At 40.5% G+C, this 16,536-nt stretch overlaps 1 protein-coding gene across 2 annotated transcripts in view; it reads right to left on the bottom strand.

Moving 5' to 3' along the window:
- mtmr11 (myotubularin related protein 11) overlaps positions 1 to 16,536 on the bottom strand; it is a 78,276-nt gene that overhangs the window by 34,608 nt on the left and 27,132 nt on the right. For both annotated transcript variants that reach the window (XM_022668701.2, XM_022668702.2), the window contains exon 3: positions 2,249 to 2,385. In XM_022668701.2, the coding sequence (XP_022524422.2) occupies positions 2,249 to 2,385 (137 nt within the window). The remainder of the gene's footprint in view (positions 1 to 2,248; positions 2,386 to 16,536) is intronic.

The raw sequence follows: 16,536 nt of genomic DNA, 5'->3' as shown, positions 1-16,536 counted from the left end.
CTCTCCACGGCGTCTCCAGACTCTGTCACGTCTGTCATGTGCTCAGTGTGAAACTGCTTTCATCTGTGAAGAGCACAAGGCGCCAGTGGGGAATTTGCCAATCCTGGTGTTCTCTGGCAAATGCCAAGCGTCCTGCACGGTGTTGGGCTGTGAGCACAACCCCCATCTGTGGACGTCGGGCCCTCATACCATCCTCATGGAGTCGGTTTCTAACTGTTTGTGCAGACACATGCACATTTGTGGCCTGCTGGAGGTCATTTTGCAGGGCTCTGGCAGTGCTCCTCCTGTTCCTTCTTGCACAAAGGCGGAGGTAGCGGTCCTGCTGCTGGGTTGTTGCCCTCCTACGGCCTCCTCCACGTCTCCTGGTGTACTGGCCTGTCCCCTGGAAGCGCCTCCAGCCTCTGGACACTACGCTGACAGACACAGCAAACCTTCTTGCCACAGCTCGCATTGATGTGCCATCCTGGATGAGCTGCACTACCTGAGCCACTTGTGTGGGTTGTAGAGTCCGTCTCATGCTACCACGAGTGTGAAAGCACCACCAACATTCAAAACTGACCAAAACATCAGCCAGACAGCATAGGTTCTGAGAAGTGGTCTGTGGTCCCCACCTGCAGAACCACTCCTTTATTGAGTGTGTCTTGCTAATTGCCAATAATTTCCACCTGTTGTCTATTCCATTTGCACAACAGCAGGTGAAATTGATTGTCAATCAGTGTTGCTTCCTAAGTGGACAGTTTAATTTCACAGAAGTTTGATTTACTTGGAGTTTTATTGTGTTATTTGAGTGTTCCCTTTATTTTTTTGAGCAGTGTATATCAGGAATAGTTAAATAATATATTAAAGAATGTTTGGGCTGATTGACTTTTTTGATTTTTTTATGGACACACATTTTCAAGCGCATGAGCTGCAATTTGAATAAGCCAATAGCCTGCAAGTACGGACGCAGCCTGCTCTTCCGGAGACGCATCATGACGTTGCAGTACATATGCCATGACATCACCGCGTTTGTAGTCCATAGAGTACTGGGGATTGTAGTCTTTGGGCACATAGTCACTCTTATGTCCAGCGGGAATGAGAGGAGGCACAGAATGAACCGCGGCCGGTGTGACAATGTCTTAATATTTATGTCTTATCATTTAGTTCTGTCCAATAATAAATAAAAGCTGTGAGATTACCAGATTCTGCCCAAAATCGGGAAAAAAAAAAAACATGGAATGCGATTTTGAGGCTAAAAATAGAGTCTTCACTTTCACTCAGACTGTCATCTCTGACTGCACCAGAGTCTGCAGACTACAGCACAACTAGACTCGCCACAACTAGAAATCTTGGTTAACATCAGGCTAAACGTCATGTAAATACTCCAGCTTTAGGGTAAACAATATGTCATTACATTTTACATGCAGAAAAATGCACAGGTAAGGTTCTTAAAACTGTTTTTTTTTCTGGTTTTCAAAATTGTGCTGCACTTAAACAGGACTAATCACACTTTCTGTAAGGAAATGTTTAATTGATCATGTACAGGGGTTGGACAATGAAACTGAAACACCTGGTTTTAGAACACAATAATTTATTGTGGTGACGGACAGTTCTGGTGGAAACAGGAGAGTTGAGGTGCACATTGAATTCTGCTGTGATTTGAGCAGCCGTGGTTTTATGTTTTTTAGATACAATCCGGGTTAGCACCTGAACATCCCTTTCAGACAGCTTCCTCTTACAGCGTCCACAGTTAATCCTGTTGGATGTGGTTGGTCCTTTTTGGTGGTATGCTGACATTACCCTGGATACCGTGGCTCTTGATACATCACAAAGACTTGCTGTCTTGATCACAGATGCTCCAGCAAGACGTGCACCAACAATTTGTCCTCTTTTGAACTCTGGTATGTCACCCATAATGTTGTGTGCATTGCAATATTTTGAGCAGAACTGTGCTCTTACCCTGCTAATTGAACCTTCACACTCTGCTCTTACTGGTGCAATGTGCAATTAATGAAGATTGGCCACCAGGCTGCTCCAATTTAGCCATGAAACCTCCCACAGTTTTATTGTCCAACCCCTGTATGTTTTTAAGCACCTATGAAATCCACATTATACTCAGAGATGTGCACATAATTTATCACAACAATGTGAAAACACATATTACCAAACTGACTATGATGATTTACTATGATGATTATGATGTTCTACTTTATTCTCATTCAGCCGGACTCCAGTTCTAATAGTCCAGCTGGGTGTGTGCTGTACTTACGTCTGGTCGTGGACTGTCTTGTGGTACGAAAGCGACTCTAAAGTGGGTGCAGAACAAAGTGCCGGAGAGCCAGCCTCCTCCTTCTTTAGGAGACAGCTTCTTCCTCACCAGCACTGCCCTCTGTAGCACACACTCCCCTGAGAACACACACAAAGAGAAACACACACTGATTAGTGAGGAAAACTAGAAGAGTGCATCATTTCCTAAAGAAAACATGGAATGACTTTAAATTTTAATACAATTTGTTTTCATTATAGATAGCAAAATATGTCATTGACACTATAGATGACTAAACAGTAACAGTCAGTATCAATCTGCTCCTAGCGCACACTACCATCCGAGCATCCAAGCCTCCACTACCAGACTCTGCAACAGCTTCATCCACCAGGCAGTCAGACCCCTCAACACACAGAGCCTCCACTACCAGACTCTGCAACAGCTTTATCCACCAGGCAGTCAGACCCCTCAACACACAGAGCCTCCACTACCAGACTGTGCAACACCTTTATCCACAAGGCAGTCAGACTCCTCAACACACAGAGACTTCACTACCAGACTCTGCAACAGCTTTATCTACCAGGCAGTCAGACTCCTCAACACACAGAGCCTCCACTATCAGACTCTGCAACAGCTTTATCTACCAGGCAGTCAGACTCCTCAACACACAGAGATGGAGCTGAACCCCCCCCCCCCACCACTATTCTTCACACACACTCTCATAGATCTGAAATGTATCCCATCCAGACTTGACTTGACTTCTTTCTAGACATACATATGCTTTATTCTGATGTGTTGGGGCATTCTAGAGTTATTAAGCTGTGAAAACGACAACGTGTGATTTTAGTGTCAAACGTCCTCCAGCTCTCTAGTGATTCTTATACAGCTGTGGGGAGGCAACTTCAGAAAAGTATTCAAATAAATCCGTTGTGCTGCTTCATTTAGAAGCAACAGTTTTTAAACACATCTTACAGCGAGGGCTTGTTTGATCTGCGTCTGTCGCTGTAAAACCAAACTGATTCACAAAAGCTACAGCTTCCCCCAAGCCACTGTGGTGTTGTTTGCGTGCATGTGTGTGTGTGTGCCCAAAGGAAGCGTAGGTAGTTTAAACTGAGAAAACATTGATTTTCATAAAAACACCTAGTCCTGTAAATTCTGAAGTAATCAATGAAATCAGTTCATCACCCATCTCTACAAACAGCCAAGCAATTCCATCCAGGAAGCCCCACATGCATAACCTGCAGGTCAGTGCAGCATTATTCAGCTTCAATGTGACACATGGAAGGTGCCATGTCAGTGTATACCAAGATAAATACAGTTTACCATCTATTTTAGGGCACATATTACAAAATCTGACAACACCAAACATGTACTGTCAGACTTATCACATTATTCTAAGTAGATTTAACCTATTAGTTTTGTTTATTCAGTGTGTTTCAGTATGTAAATAACCATTTCCCCAAATATACACTTCTGATACAGGAGATTACAGCTTTACATTAAGTGTTAAAGTGTTTGAGTAAGGCCTGCATCAGGGTTTACCCAGCAGTCAGTGCACTAAACACATAAACAGGGTGTTTACTGGGAGCGTTCCTGTGCTGCTCTGTGCTTCCTGTGGGAGTTGGGCTCTGGGCCCCCCACCTTTTCATCTGCGGGTCTTTCATCTGCAGATCATGTGGAGAAGCAGCTGAGGAGAGCCGACCTGCTCCTCACAGCTGTGCAGGATTACAGCCTCGTACAGTCTTCAGTTAAACCAGCTCACTCGCTCTGACTCAGGGTTTCTGTGGATATTAATTGCTGTTCACGACTGGGTGGAGTAACTCAGTTATAACAAGCTGTACAACAAGTTTCCAACATCACCAAAGTACCATTACATCAGGGTAACTCCAATTCACCGTTCCCATAATTAAAACTATTAAAGTTTTTTTTTAAATACTTTCTGGCCACAAAAAGTCTGGATTTAATTAAGTAAATGATGTGGGGTTGATGCTGCAGTTGGTCTGCAGGTTTAGGTTCAGCAACAGTATGTGCTGAAAGAATGAGGTCAGCTGACTACCTGAATATACTGAATACAGACCAGGTTATTCCATCAACAGATTTTTTCTTCCCTGATGATCACGACCATATTCCAAGATGACAATGTCAGGATTCATGTGGCTGGAATTGTGAAAGAGTGATTCAGGGAGCATGAGATCATCATTTAAACACATGTATTGAGAGAGAGTTCACCACAGAGTCCAGATCTTAACCTCATTGAGAATCTTAGGGATGTGCTGGATGGAGACTTTGTGCAGAGGTCAGACTCTATATATATATATAATTCTGTGGTAAAAGTTTGTTTTCTGCCAAAATATGCATAGTAATTCCTCTGAAATACATAAAGCTAGACAACACCTTCTTCTGAACTGTTACTAATGCAACATCAATAGACAGCTCAACACGCTTGGAGGAGAACATTAACCACGAGTTCTGTTACATCAGGATACAGACACCTACAGGTATCTAGCATTGTGCTGCATAATGTGGGCAGAAGGAGGGCCATTCTACAGCCACAAAGTCCAAAAACAGTAGCTCTATGTGTACAAATGCGTGCTGCTGGTCAAACAAGGCAAACAGGAATAGCCAAACTTCATTATGTTCTCTATCCTACAGTTTATTTATTAACTGCAGGCTGGAAATCTGGGTATAATCAAGGGCATCGCAGTTAAACCAGAAAATACACACTCTGTGGATGGAAAGAAAGATTCATGCGTCAAATCTGGCCCGAAGTTCAAACGACGGCTTCAAAGGCTTTGCGGGTTATACAGTGATCACGTGGTGGTAAAATGTGGCGGTAAGAAAGACTGTAATGCTGTTTGTGCGAGACCTCGTGACGCTGAATAAAAACAGTAATGAGAGTGAGTCGGGCAAAACAATGTAATCTAGAGAGACGCAGCTGTAATCACCATTCCAGCTCCCAGTGAAGCTGCTCATCAACATACACTCAGTCATCCACACTGGATGGGTTTGGTTAGCTTAATTGCGCTTGTGGTCAGTCTTCCAAAATAGGTTCCTTAAAGGGAAATTGCAACACAGAATTCTCATTTGCTTTTAGTGTATCCCACAGAGTTGTGCAATGCACTGAAAACTTCAAAACTTTTTACCCTACAGTTACAAAATAATTAAATTAATCCTCTGGACGTATTTAAATCTCTGCAACAACAACTAATAGAATTGGGTCTGATCATTTTCTTAAGACAAAATTAAACGCAAACCCAACTTAACTAAACAAAAAACACACAATCAATTATGAGTATGTTGAGTACGTGATGCAGGCTGGAGGGGGCTCTGAGTGGTCCAGCTAGGCACTGCCACTATGATGGGGAGCTTGCTGGTTCAAATCCTGGTCATGCAGCTTGCCATCAGCCCCGAGAGCCCCGAGAGAGCACAATTGCTCTTTCCCCTCATCACTCCTAGGGGGATGTTGATCAGCACAAGGCTGCGTCTGTGAGCTGATGTATCAGAACCGAGTCGCTGCGCTTTCCTCCGAGTGTGCTGTGATGCTACTCAGCAATGCTGCATCAGCAGCAGTTCAAAAAGAGGTGGTGGCTGACTTCACATGTATTGGAGGTGCTAGTCTTCACCCTCCTGGTATTTGGGCATCACCAATGATAGAGGGAGTCCTAATGAGTGGGTTGGGTAATTGGGTTTGTAAAGTGGGGAGAAAATTGGATAAAATTTGGAAATAATAAAAAAGGGCTAGAAACAGAAACTTAAGTCTTTCATATAATCAAGATTTCTGTATTGATTACTAATAAAATGGGGTGTGACCATTATCTAGGTCAAAACTGTATATAAACACAATCTAACTAAACTAAAAACACACAACACAATTATACGGTTTATGTCTGTTACTCTCCTGGGTCAAATCCTGCAAGAGTGCTCTACACAGTGGATTGCATTTATATGTTGTGTGTGAATATCAGTGGTTCTGTGACGCTCTGTTCTATGCAGTTTAAACCACATAGACGAAAATGTGTGGGCGGGAACACCAAGGCCTGTTGGACCAATCACAGGTACAGTTGTCCACGTCATGTGACTGGTAGTTACTTTCCAAGAAGGTGCGCAGGGCACGCTGTAGCTCATAGGTTACGGCATAGGTTTGAAGCAGAAGTATAAATTTCCCTTTATTGCAGGCTAGAAAAAGTAAGTGAACCCCAGATATCTGTACTGATTAATAATTACTAAGTATCTATAAATAAAATGTCCAGGAAAATATTATATTTGAAAAGAGTGTGTGTGGATATACCGTTTAAGCATAATCATTGCGATGTGCGCAATCGCGATAGTCACATCGCGGGACATGCGATGTTACCCAAGTCAGTAAAAACAAACATCATGTTGCAATGTTCTGATTCTTGACACACGAAATACGCCGAGAAGTGGGAGGGTAGGGGGAGTAACACGTTAAGTAATCGCAGGCAGACTAAACACATAACGTTGAATCAACGGTAATTAAAAGAAAAAAAGTTAACTAACTGGAACTGCACTGTGTGTTTATAAAACTAACTAACGCAGGTTGGGGCAGGGCTGGTGACATCACACCCTGTATTGTTTAATATTGCGATATTATCCCAGAAAAAAAAAAATAAAACATTGGATGTCAAATTTGTCCAATATCGTGCAGCCCTAATATATACACTGTCAACTGTATACATATATACTCAGTTAGTTATAAGGTCATAAAGATAAGGAGAATTTAGCTTCAAGAACGTAACCGAAATATCTAGAGGAGTTCCATTTAACTTTTATCCACCACCTTCTACAAAAGAGGAGCTGTGTCTATAGTTGATGGGGCTAAATTGAACACAATTCAATTAAAAAAAATTCCATATTTCTAAGAACATCCTAAACCAGAGAAACAGGTTCTCGGTTCTGAAGCTCTGGTAAAGCAAGCTGGGAGGTTTTTGAGGTTTTTCTCTTTTCCGTCCACAGAATGGTAACAGCAGGGATATGGGTGTTTGAGTGGATGTATTAAATTTAGCTCCTTCAACCACAGATGCTGCTTCCTTCTCTGAAATGTAGTGGATATAAGTTAGCTAGCTAGTGAGCTAGCTCCACACAGCACTATCTTTTTGTGTGCTGTGTGCGAAAGCTGGTTAGCTATGCTATAAAAAGCCATAAATAAGGTTAAACAGAAGGTTGGAATAAATACAGTACGATCATAAACCATTTAATATCAACTGACCAAATATGATGACAAAAGCTCTTGAAAGTGGGCCCTGCAAAGATGAAAAGGTGGATACCATATCATACTAGCAGCCAACTGCTACAGCACAGTAACCAACATCTACATCACAATATCACAGTAACACTGTCTGCTTTAATGAGAGTATCAGTGGAGGATCTACAGGGGAGCATTCAAATAAAGTGCTATCCACCCACAAATAAACCAGATAGTGCTTCCTGTTTGCAATTTACCAGAACACATCTGCTTACATCACCCTGCAAATCTTAAAACAGACTCAGCCACTTCTTCTTCTTCTTAAGACGCAAGTTTTTATAGTGAATATTTAAATGTAAATAACAGAATGAATGTAAGAAATGTATAATGCAATTATATTTATATGAGTGGTGTCAATAATTTCTGAATTGAAACTTATTTGTTGAGTATAAAGGAGCGTTTTCACACCTGTAGTTGGTTTCTATGATCCAGATCAGTTGATGAGTTTGTTTACTTGGAGTGTTTCTCCCTCTGTTTGGTTTGGTTTCACACACGCATAAACCTAAACGCACCAAAATGCGCACCAATAAATCACGCAAGCACATCGTCTCCTCTGACTGGTCAGAGCTGTCTGGTGTGGGAGCAAAAAATGAAAATATAGTGAGAAGTTTCTGTGTTCAAGTATATCTGTGCAGTGTGAAGCTGCCTTAACACAGAACACTGAAAATTTGCCGCTGTGCTTTTAAACACAGTGTTTTTAATGGGACGGGCTGTGCAGATGTGAGCAGTGAGCGCTGCACATAGTGTGCTTTTAGTGTGTAAACAGCATGGAGCAGTAGAGACAGTGTTTGTTAATAGCAGTATATTATATGGATAATATATCAGACTAAACTGTACCATATCATTAGTTTAGCTTAATTAAAAAGAAGTATATTTCATAGCTGGGTCGGACCAAGACCAGATCACAAGCGAACCTCAGGGTAAATTACAGCAGAAGTTGGGGTCAAACCTGGCAGTAAAATTAATTGTGTTAAATAATAATAACATGTTACAGATTCCAAATTAATTGCATGCATTAATGCTTTAATGTTAACAGCCCTACGAGTCCACTTCAGTTGCTGAAACTGTTTCTCTGATTCTGCTGTTTAAGTGCTTGAGTAAAATGAACATTGTTTTTATATTTTATAAACTACGGGCAACATTTCTGCAAAATTCTAAATAAAATTATATAATTATATTATTGTTTAGAGCATTTATTTGCAGAAAATGAGAAATGGCTGAAATAACAAAAAAAATGCAGAGATTACAGACCTCAAATAATGCAAAAAACACAAGTTCATATTCATAAAGTTTTAAGAGTTCAGAAATTAATATCTGGTGGAATAACATTGTTTTTTAATCAGTTTTCATGCATCTTGGCATGTTCTCCTCCACCAGTCTTACACACTGCTTTATGCCACTCCTGGTGTAAAGATTCAAGCAGTTCAGCTTGGTTTGATGGCTTGTGATCATCCATCTTACTCTTGATTATATTCAAGAGGTTTTCAATTTGGTAAAATTAAAATTAATTTTTTCCAGAGCTAACAGCAACAGGACGGTCTGCAGTCTATCTGCTGAAAGCTCTTAGCCTCTCATGGGGACAGGACTGAGACATTCCTCAGGCATCCTGGGACACAGATGTTAACGCAGGCAAAGGAAATGAGGAAGGCCAAGCAGAAACTGACCACTAAATCAGTTACTGGCTCAGAGCTTCTCTAAAGGAATGTTCATTAACATGTCTGACTTCTGCTGTCTCACAGTTTCCAACACAGCAGTATGGTTATGAATAAACACTTCAATACTTCATCATTAATGTGCTTTATTTGGATTTAGCTTCTCTTATGTGCTCAAGGCTTCATGTGCAAAACTCTAGATTAAAAAACAACAACAAAGGATTCTATTTGGTTCTAAGTTTTAACTAATGGTTATATGAGAATTTTTAAGACCTCTGTTTCTTCCAAATATCTTCCAAAGTTCTTATGTAAAAATAAGTGAATGAATACGGATGAAAGTATAGATACATATGAAACCTTCAGTCTGTACTCTCCATTCACTTTTTATTCATTTCTATTTTTTTTTAATTAATGTTCTCTGAAAGGTAACAGATAAAGGTGTCAGCACTAGGCTGAAGCATTAGCATTAGCAGCTAACCATTAGTGGGTAATGCTAATGCTGCTCCAGCAGTGCAAGCCGGGGTTAGGAGCAGGCTACAGGCCGATAACACTCAACTCTGAACGGGGAAATAACTATTTCTTACAAACTGACTGGTAAAATTCAAAACACAAGGCACACTGGGTTAAAAGACGCACTGACGATGTTTGGGAACATTAAAGGGTTTTAAGATTTAAAAGTTTTAAAGTTCTTTCTGTGAAATGCACATATTCATTTGTGTACATAAATAGAGTAAAAATGAGTCCTGAGTCTTTACATTTGCACTGTATTGTGGGAAATGTAGTGATTTAGGAGTATTGCTACGGTACATGTAGTCTTGTTTGTCCCCTCCTGGCCCCTCAAATCCCTCCTCTTGCTTCTCCAGCTGCTGTGTTTAGAGAGAGGGAGTCATACACTTGTTTTTACCTTTCTTTTTCCTTTATCTTTTTGAATATGTTAAACTTTAGATATAATAATAATATAATAATAATAATTTAATAATAATTGCGTATTTCACCAATATTTTTTCTTATTTCACAGTAAGTAGAAATCATAGTGGATTAGACAAGAACAAATGTTAAATATTGTTTTTTTCCTCTTTTTTTATATTCATAATGAACAATGAGCTCCATCCCATGGTGTGAACTGAACTGTGAGTTTTGTGTATCATTATAAATCTAGCCAGCAGTAAAGTTCCTTATCAGTACTGCTACTGTTCAGATTTGATTTGAACTTTAGCTAAGGCTGAGTGTGAAGCAGCTTGTCCCAGGCCAGCTTGTCTGCTGGTACTCTGTTATGGTTTTATGGGGCATCCTGAGAGCAGTTCTAGCGTTGCTGATGTAAACCACATGCTGCACATACATTTTTCTCCACCTTTGTTCTCCGCTTGGCTCTGAAAAAAATCGGGTAGCGTGCTCTGGTTCTGTGCCACAGTGGAGGAGCTTTTCTGCGGTTGGCCTGTTTACTCAGCTTTTACTGCAGAGCTTCAAATCTACTGAACATCACGTGAAGAAAAACGTGTGAAGGAATAAATAAAGCAGTGAGTTTGACTATTTCTGAGTTGAGCTCTCAACAGCTACAGCTAGCAAACTGTGAATGAAACCATCAACAACTCACTGATTTCAACACAGCGAGGAAGACAAAGCAGAAGTCAGAAAACACAAAACAACTAAAGATGGAGCAAAGCAGTAAAATGCAGACATCTGCTCTTGCTTTTGCTTTCAAAATGCAGTTGCAACATCCAGTGGGGAAGATAACATTGTATCACTGATACAATTTTGTATCATTGTATCATGGATAGCATTATTGAATCATAAACACTGATCTTAACTGATGCGAGTGAGACCTGCAGTTCTTTGAATGTTGTTCTGGGTTCTTTTGTGACCTCATGGATGAGTAGTTCATGCCCTTTTGGGATATTTTGTTAGGCTGGTCACTCCTGGGAAGGTTCACCAGTGTTCTAAGTTTTCTCAGAAACTTAAAAATGACTTTGTAACTTTTTCCAGGCTGATAGATGATTAATAACTTTCTTTTCTCATATCTATTTGACTTTCCTTAGATCAGGGCATAATATATTGTTTTTGAGATATTTTATCTGCTTTTATCTGATTCTATTTAAGTGATTTCTTGATTCCACAGGTCTGACAGTAATCAGTGTATCAGTGGTTAGTGTTGAAATTGAACTCAGCTTCCCAAAAAGTGTGATTGATAAAAGTTAATTTATATGGGGGCAAACACTTTTTACATAGGGCTAGCCTGGTTTGGATTGTAATTTTCTCACTTAACAAGTTAAATCATCAAAAGGTTATTTTTGTCTGTTATTATAGTTTATTTGATCATTTGAAAAATGCAAAAAGAAAAGAAAACAGTGTATATGGACAAAAGTATTGAGATACCAGTCATTTATTGTTTTCTCCAAAAACGTATCCTGCTTTGTGTCTCTACTTACAGGGAAGGCTTTCTATTAAATTGTGTAACACTGCTGTGAGGATTTGATTGCATTCCGTCATATAAGCATTAGTGAGGACCAGGATGTTAGATGATCACTATTCCACCTCCTCCACATCTCTCCAATTCACCCCAAACGTATTGGATAGAGCTCTGTAGATGGAGTACTGTGGGATCTGAGGAGGATCTTCCCTGATAAGGTTAAATCCACCTGTCCGCTGCTCTACGAGTCAGTATGATGGTTTAACCTCCAGCGGCCGATTCAGTTTCCTGTGTTCTGTGTTACCTGAGCTCGAGCTGCAGGCTGGTGGAGTTTACCTGCTGTAGTATCTGACTATAGAGCTGCTTCAGAATTAGTACCTGCCGCTGCAACACGAGCCCCATCACTCACTACTTTCACTGTATGTAGCTGCAGTGTGTGTGTATCTGAATGGATCAGCACTATGGCACATGATATATTCATGCTAGGATTTCTACAGTTCAGGCCAGCATGCCAGGCCCATTACATGCAGCTCTGCCTCAGTCTCAGATGTCACATCAAGCGCTTGTCTTACTTGAGATTGAGTCGTTTATACAGGTCGTCATGAGAAATTCAAGGGCAGGACATCCTAGAGATCAGCTGGGTAATGCAGCTAAAATGTGCAACAGTACAAGGCCATCCGTGCTGTATTTTAAAAATCTCCACACATTTTTTTACTGGGGACAGGTCACGACTGCAGGCAGGAAATGACCAGCACCCATTCCATCATTCTTCTGCTAAAGCCATGACTTTATAATGTGTTTGTGCATTTTCTTGTTGAAAAGTCATGGACGTCTCTGGAGGTCCTCTTGAAAGCAGAATATGTTAGCATTTAGTGCTTGACCATATGGCAAAAATCTATATCACAATATATTTCTTAATTTCAGTCACTATGATACAATTCCAATATCAATATAACCAGTACAGTATAAAAGCCACTAGCATTTTAGAGCTGTTGCTGATAACAGTATGGATGGTCCCTATTGTCTTTGATTCGGAGCACACAGTGTCCACTTCTTCCAAAAAAGGTATGGAACACTGATTTTTTTTTTGTACCACAATATAAGTTTCCACCATGTGATGGAGTATCCCAGATTCCTCAGGGCTCAGAGAATTCAATTGCACTTCAGGACACTGTTAACATAAGGCTTCTGTAGAGTAAACTAGTAACTCTATTGTAGAGTATTTTTGTTGATAAAGGTTTACCAAGTAATCCTTTGTCCATGTGGTTCTATCAGCTATAATTGTATGCCTGTTCTTGATGCACTGTGTCTGAGGGATGAACAGCTTAGGCTTGAGCCTTGAATGGTTTAATAATATTACATACCGTTACATTGTTTTTAAACTTTCTGTCAATAATTGAATTTACATTTAATAGCTAGTTTGTAGAGATTAAGATCAAGAGATACACCAAGCTTTGATAATGTGTAAAACCCTTGGAGATCAGTTAAGGAACTCTTTAAAAAGATGAGTCTTCAGTCAACGTTTGAAGACCGCGAGTGACTCTGCTGTTCTGACACCCAGTGGAAGTTTTTCCACCATCTTGGTTTTAGCACAGAGAAGAGTCGGGATGTTTGTTTTCTGTTGGTTTTAAGGGAAGGTGGTTCAAGCCGAGCCGTACTGGAAGTTTTAAGAGCTCAAGTAGGAAGGAACTGGTCAGTTTTTGGTTTCATAGAACAGCGTCAGGGTTTTAAAATTGTTGTGGCAGCAAGAGGAAGCCAGTAGAGGGAATGCAGCAAAAGAGTCACATGACTGAACTTCGGACGATTGAAGACGAGTCGTGCTGCTGAATTCTAAACTAGTTGCAGGGTTTTGGTGGTTCACAGTGGAAGACCAGCAGTAGTCAAGTCTTGAGATGATGAGACACTGCACAAGCACCTGAGTGGCTTCCTGAGGGAGAAATCTGCCTGACAGAGTCAGATTTTCAACATGGCTAGACAATGATAGCTGGTCATCCATTACTACAACAAGGCTTCATGCCTTTCTTAAACATTTGTTTCATATTATTGAGAAATAGGGATAAAAAAAAAGTCACAATTGATATGATGTTCTTTCAATATTCTCCATTTCAGACACTGCTACACACACTTTACACAAATACACAGTCACCACAAGTAAAGACTGACCCATGGGAACTGAGAGCTACCGTGTGGACTGTGTAGGAGTAATATGTGTGTGTGTGTGTGTGAATGTGTGAGGAGGGGCGGGGTCTGGGGAAGCGAGGCATTCGCACCTGAAAGTGAAAATCAGCAGGGAGCGCACAGAGCCTCCTGTCGAGGTGCTGAGAATAACTGCTGATATGAAACGTTAAAGATTAGCTTGGCATAGCCGCGGCTGCAGCCTGCCAACATTCCTCAGTAAAGCTGCTGCTGCTCTGGCGAGGTGCTGACACTGAGATTATGGGCGGTGAAGGTGGGGAGGGCTGAGGGTGGTGGTGGGGAGGGCTGAGGGTGGTGGTGGGGAGGGCTGAGGGTGGTTGTGGGGGGGGTGCTAAAGCACACACTGACTGATTGTTCTCAAGCCATTACCATTGAAAACTCCACACTGCGACCTTCTGTGGTAGCCGGAAAGGGACCTGCTGACAGGGCCCTGCTTTGACTAACTGCATGGCCTAATTCACCAGAGGAGCAAAATTTAACACTCCGGCAACAGCCTTATCTCATCCAACCAATCAGCAGTTTTGCCTACCAGATGGTGGTACAATAGGGGCATTGTGGGAGAAAAAAAGGAGAGCATGTTATTGTTAAAGCAGCATTTATAGGGTTATATCACACCTGCACTATATGTCCAAACATATGTGGACACCTCTTAGATGGTGCACTATTAGGTCCAGTTAAAACAGACTCTGGTTCGTTTGTACCCTTAATGTGGTTTGATTGAACAGGTGTGGAAACAGTAATTTTACTCGAAATACAGTTTTAAACAACAGTCCCAAGCGAATTCTGAAGCGGTTCGCTTGTGGTGAGAACGTGATCTAGTCTCGATCCAACCCAGCTTTCAAATATACTCCTTTTTCCTTGAGCTAAACTGCTGATAAGGTGCAGTAAAATCTGATATATTAGCCAGATGATGCTAATTACCACAGATATGAACAAACGCTGTCTCTATATTTTTGCTGTATTTACTTTCTTGCTTCCATGCCAGACAGCTCTGACAAATCAGAAGAGACAATGTGCTCACGTGGTTTATTGATGTGCATTTTGGTGCATTTAGGTTTATGACTGTGTGAAAACAAACCAAACAGAGGGACAAACGCTCCAAGTAAATGAATCAACAACTTATCCAGATCATAGAAACCAACTACAGGTGTAAAAATGCCCTTATATTGAGTGAATTTGATTATTTTATGCACCCATTAACGAAGCAAATGTGCAAATGCACACACACAGCATGTCTAGAGCCTGAAGCATATTAAAAATAACCTACTGACACCATGCCAAGCTTGGGTAAAAGGGGTAGAGAGGGATATAAAGTCCCCAGTACTGAGCTGTGGAGCAGTGGAACTATGTTCTCTGGAATTATGGCCATCCATTTACTACTTCTAGGATACGTTGGGGAGAAACCAACATCATGACTTCACCAAAGCTCTTGTAGCTGAATACAATCAAATCCTCACAGCAGTGCTTAACATGTAGAGAGCATTTAGAGTGGAGAGGACTTGCTCATGGGTCTAACAGTGACAGCTTGTCAAACTCAGGTATCATATCTCTCAACCCTGTTTTTAATAACCTGATTCTCTAACCACAGAGCCACCAGTGAACAGTAAAAGCAGCGTATTAACCACCACACAAACATAAGAAAACATGTTAAGTTTGCACAGCACTGACCAGACAAAGGGATTTGTGCTTGCACCCTCGGTAGATGTATGTTTGGAGCCTTAGCATTCTCCTCCAAGCATGTTGAGCTCTACAATGACTAGGAAATAACTTGATATTGGAAATCAGGGCTGCAACTAATGATTATTTTGGAAGTCAACTAATCTGTTGATTATTTTTTAGCTTAGTCGATTAGTTAATGATCATTTCAATGATGCCATGTCTCCATCCTTGCTTTTTTGTGGGTATTGCTCCTGTTCCTGGCTTTCTCTATTGATTCAAAACAGCTATAGAAACAGCTAAGTGTGGAAGTGAAATGCCTTTTAAATGCCAAAAAGACCTTTAAAGGTGAAACGTTCTTATATTAATGAGTAAATATGTATGTCTGTTGTCTCTGTCACTTCTGATGATCAAGCTAAATGTGAACTGATTGAGTGAGCAGCCTTTAACCCCTTTGCATTTCTGTTTCCAACACCTTGTAAAGTGCATTGCCGTTACAAATTAACAGTCAACACTGAAATTTTGAGTCAATATATTTTTATATTTGACATTGTCGATTATGTTTACTAATCATTGCAGCCCTATGGGAAATTACTAAAAAATGGTGTAGAAATTAAGCAAAACAGAAAAATGCATCTATACTTTAATAACTAGCATAATGATTAGAAATTATTAGACATCGGTGTTCACTGTGCAGCTCAAACTCACTCTACCTCCACCCTAGTTATGTCATGTTAGCTCAGTCTGCAGTAGGGTTGTCACGAGACCAGGATTTTGACTTCGATACCGATACCAACTGTAGCATCACGATCCAGTAGGGGTGGGCGATATGACCCTAAAATAATATCACGATATTTCATGGTATTTTCACGATAGCGAGACTTTTTGCCGATATGACAAAACACTTAAAAAAAAAACTATTTCAAAAACATTATACACTGCAAGAAAAAAAAATATCATTACATACAATTTAAAATAATACTGCACACCCACAAGTAAGATATTAAAAAATACAAGAATTCTAATCAGATTTGTAACAGAAGTAAATGATCCAGAATGTCATACTACTAATAATAATGCACTTCAAATATCTCCATATATCCAGGATTAAAGTAAA

Source organism: Astyanax mexicanus, chromosome 1 (assembly GCF_023375975.1).
Source record: "Astyanax mexicanus isolate ESR-SI-001 chromosome 1, AstMex3_surface, whole genome shotgun sequence".
NCBI lineage: Eukaryota > Metazoa > Chordata > Actinopteri > Characiformes > Acestrorhamphidae > Astyanax > Astyanax mexicanus.
Note: the sequence above shows the minus strand (reverse complement) of the source record. Positions and strands in the feature narration are given on the sequence as shown.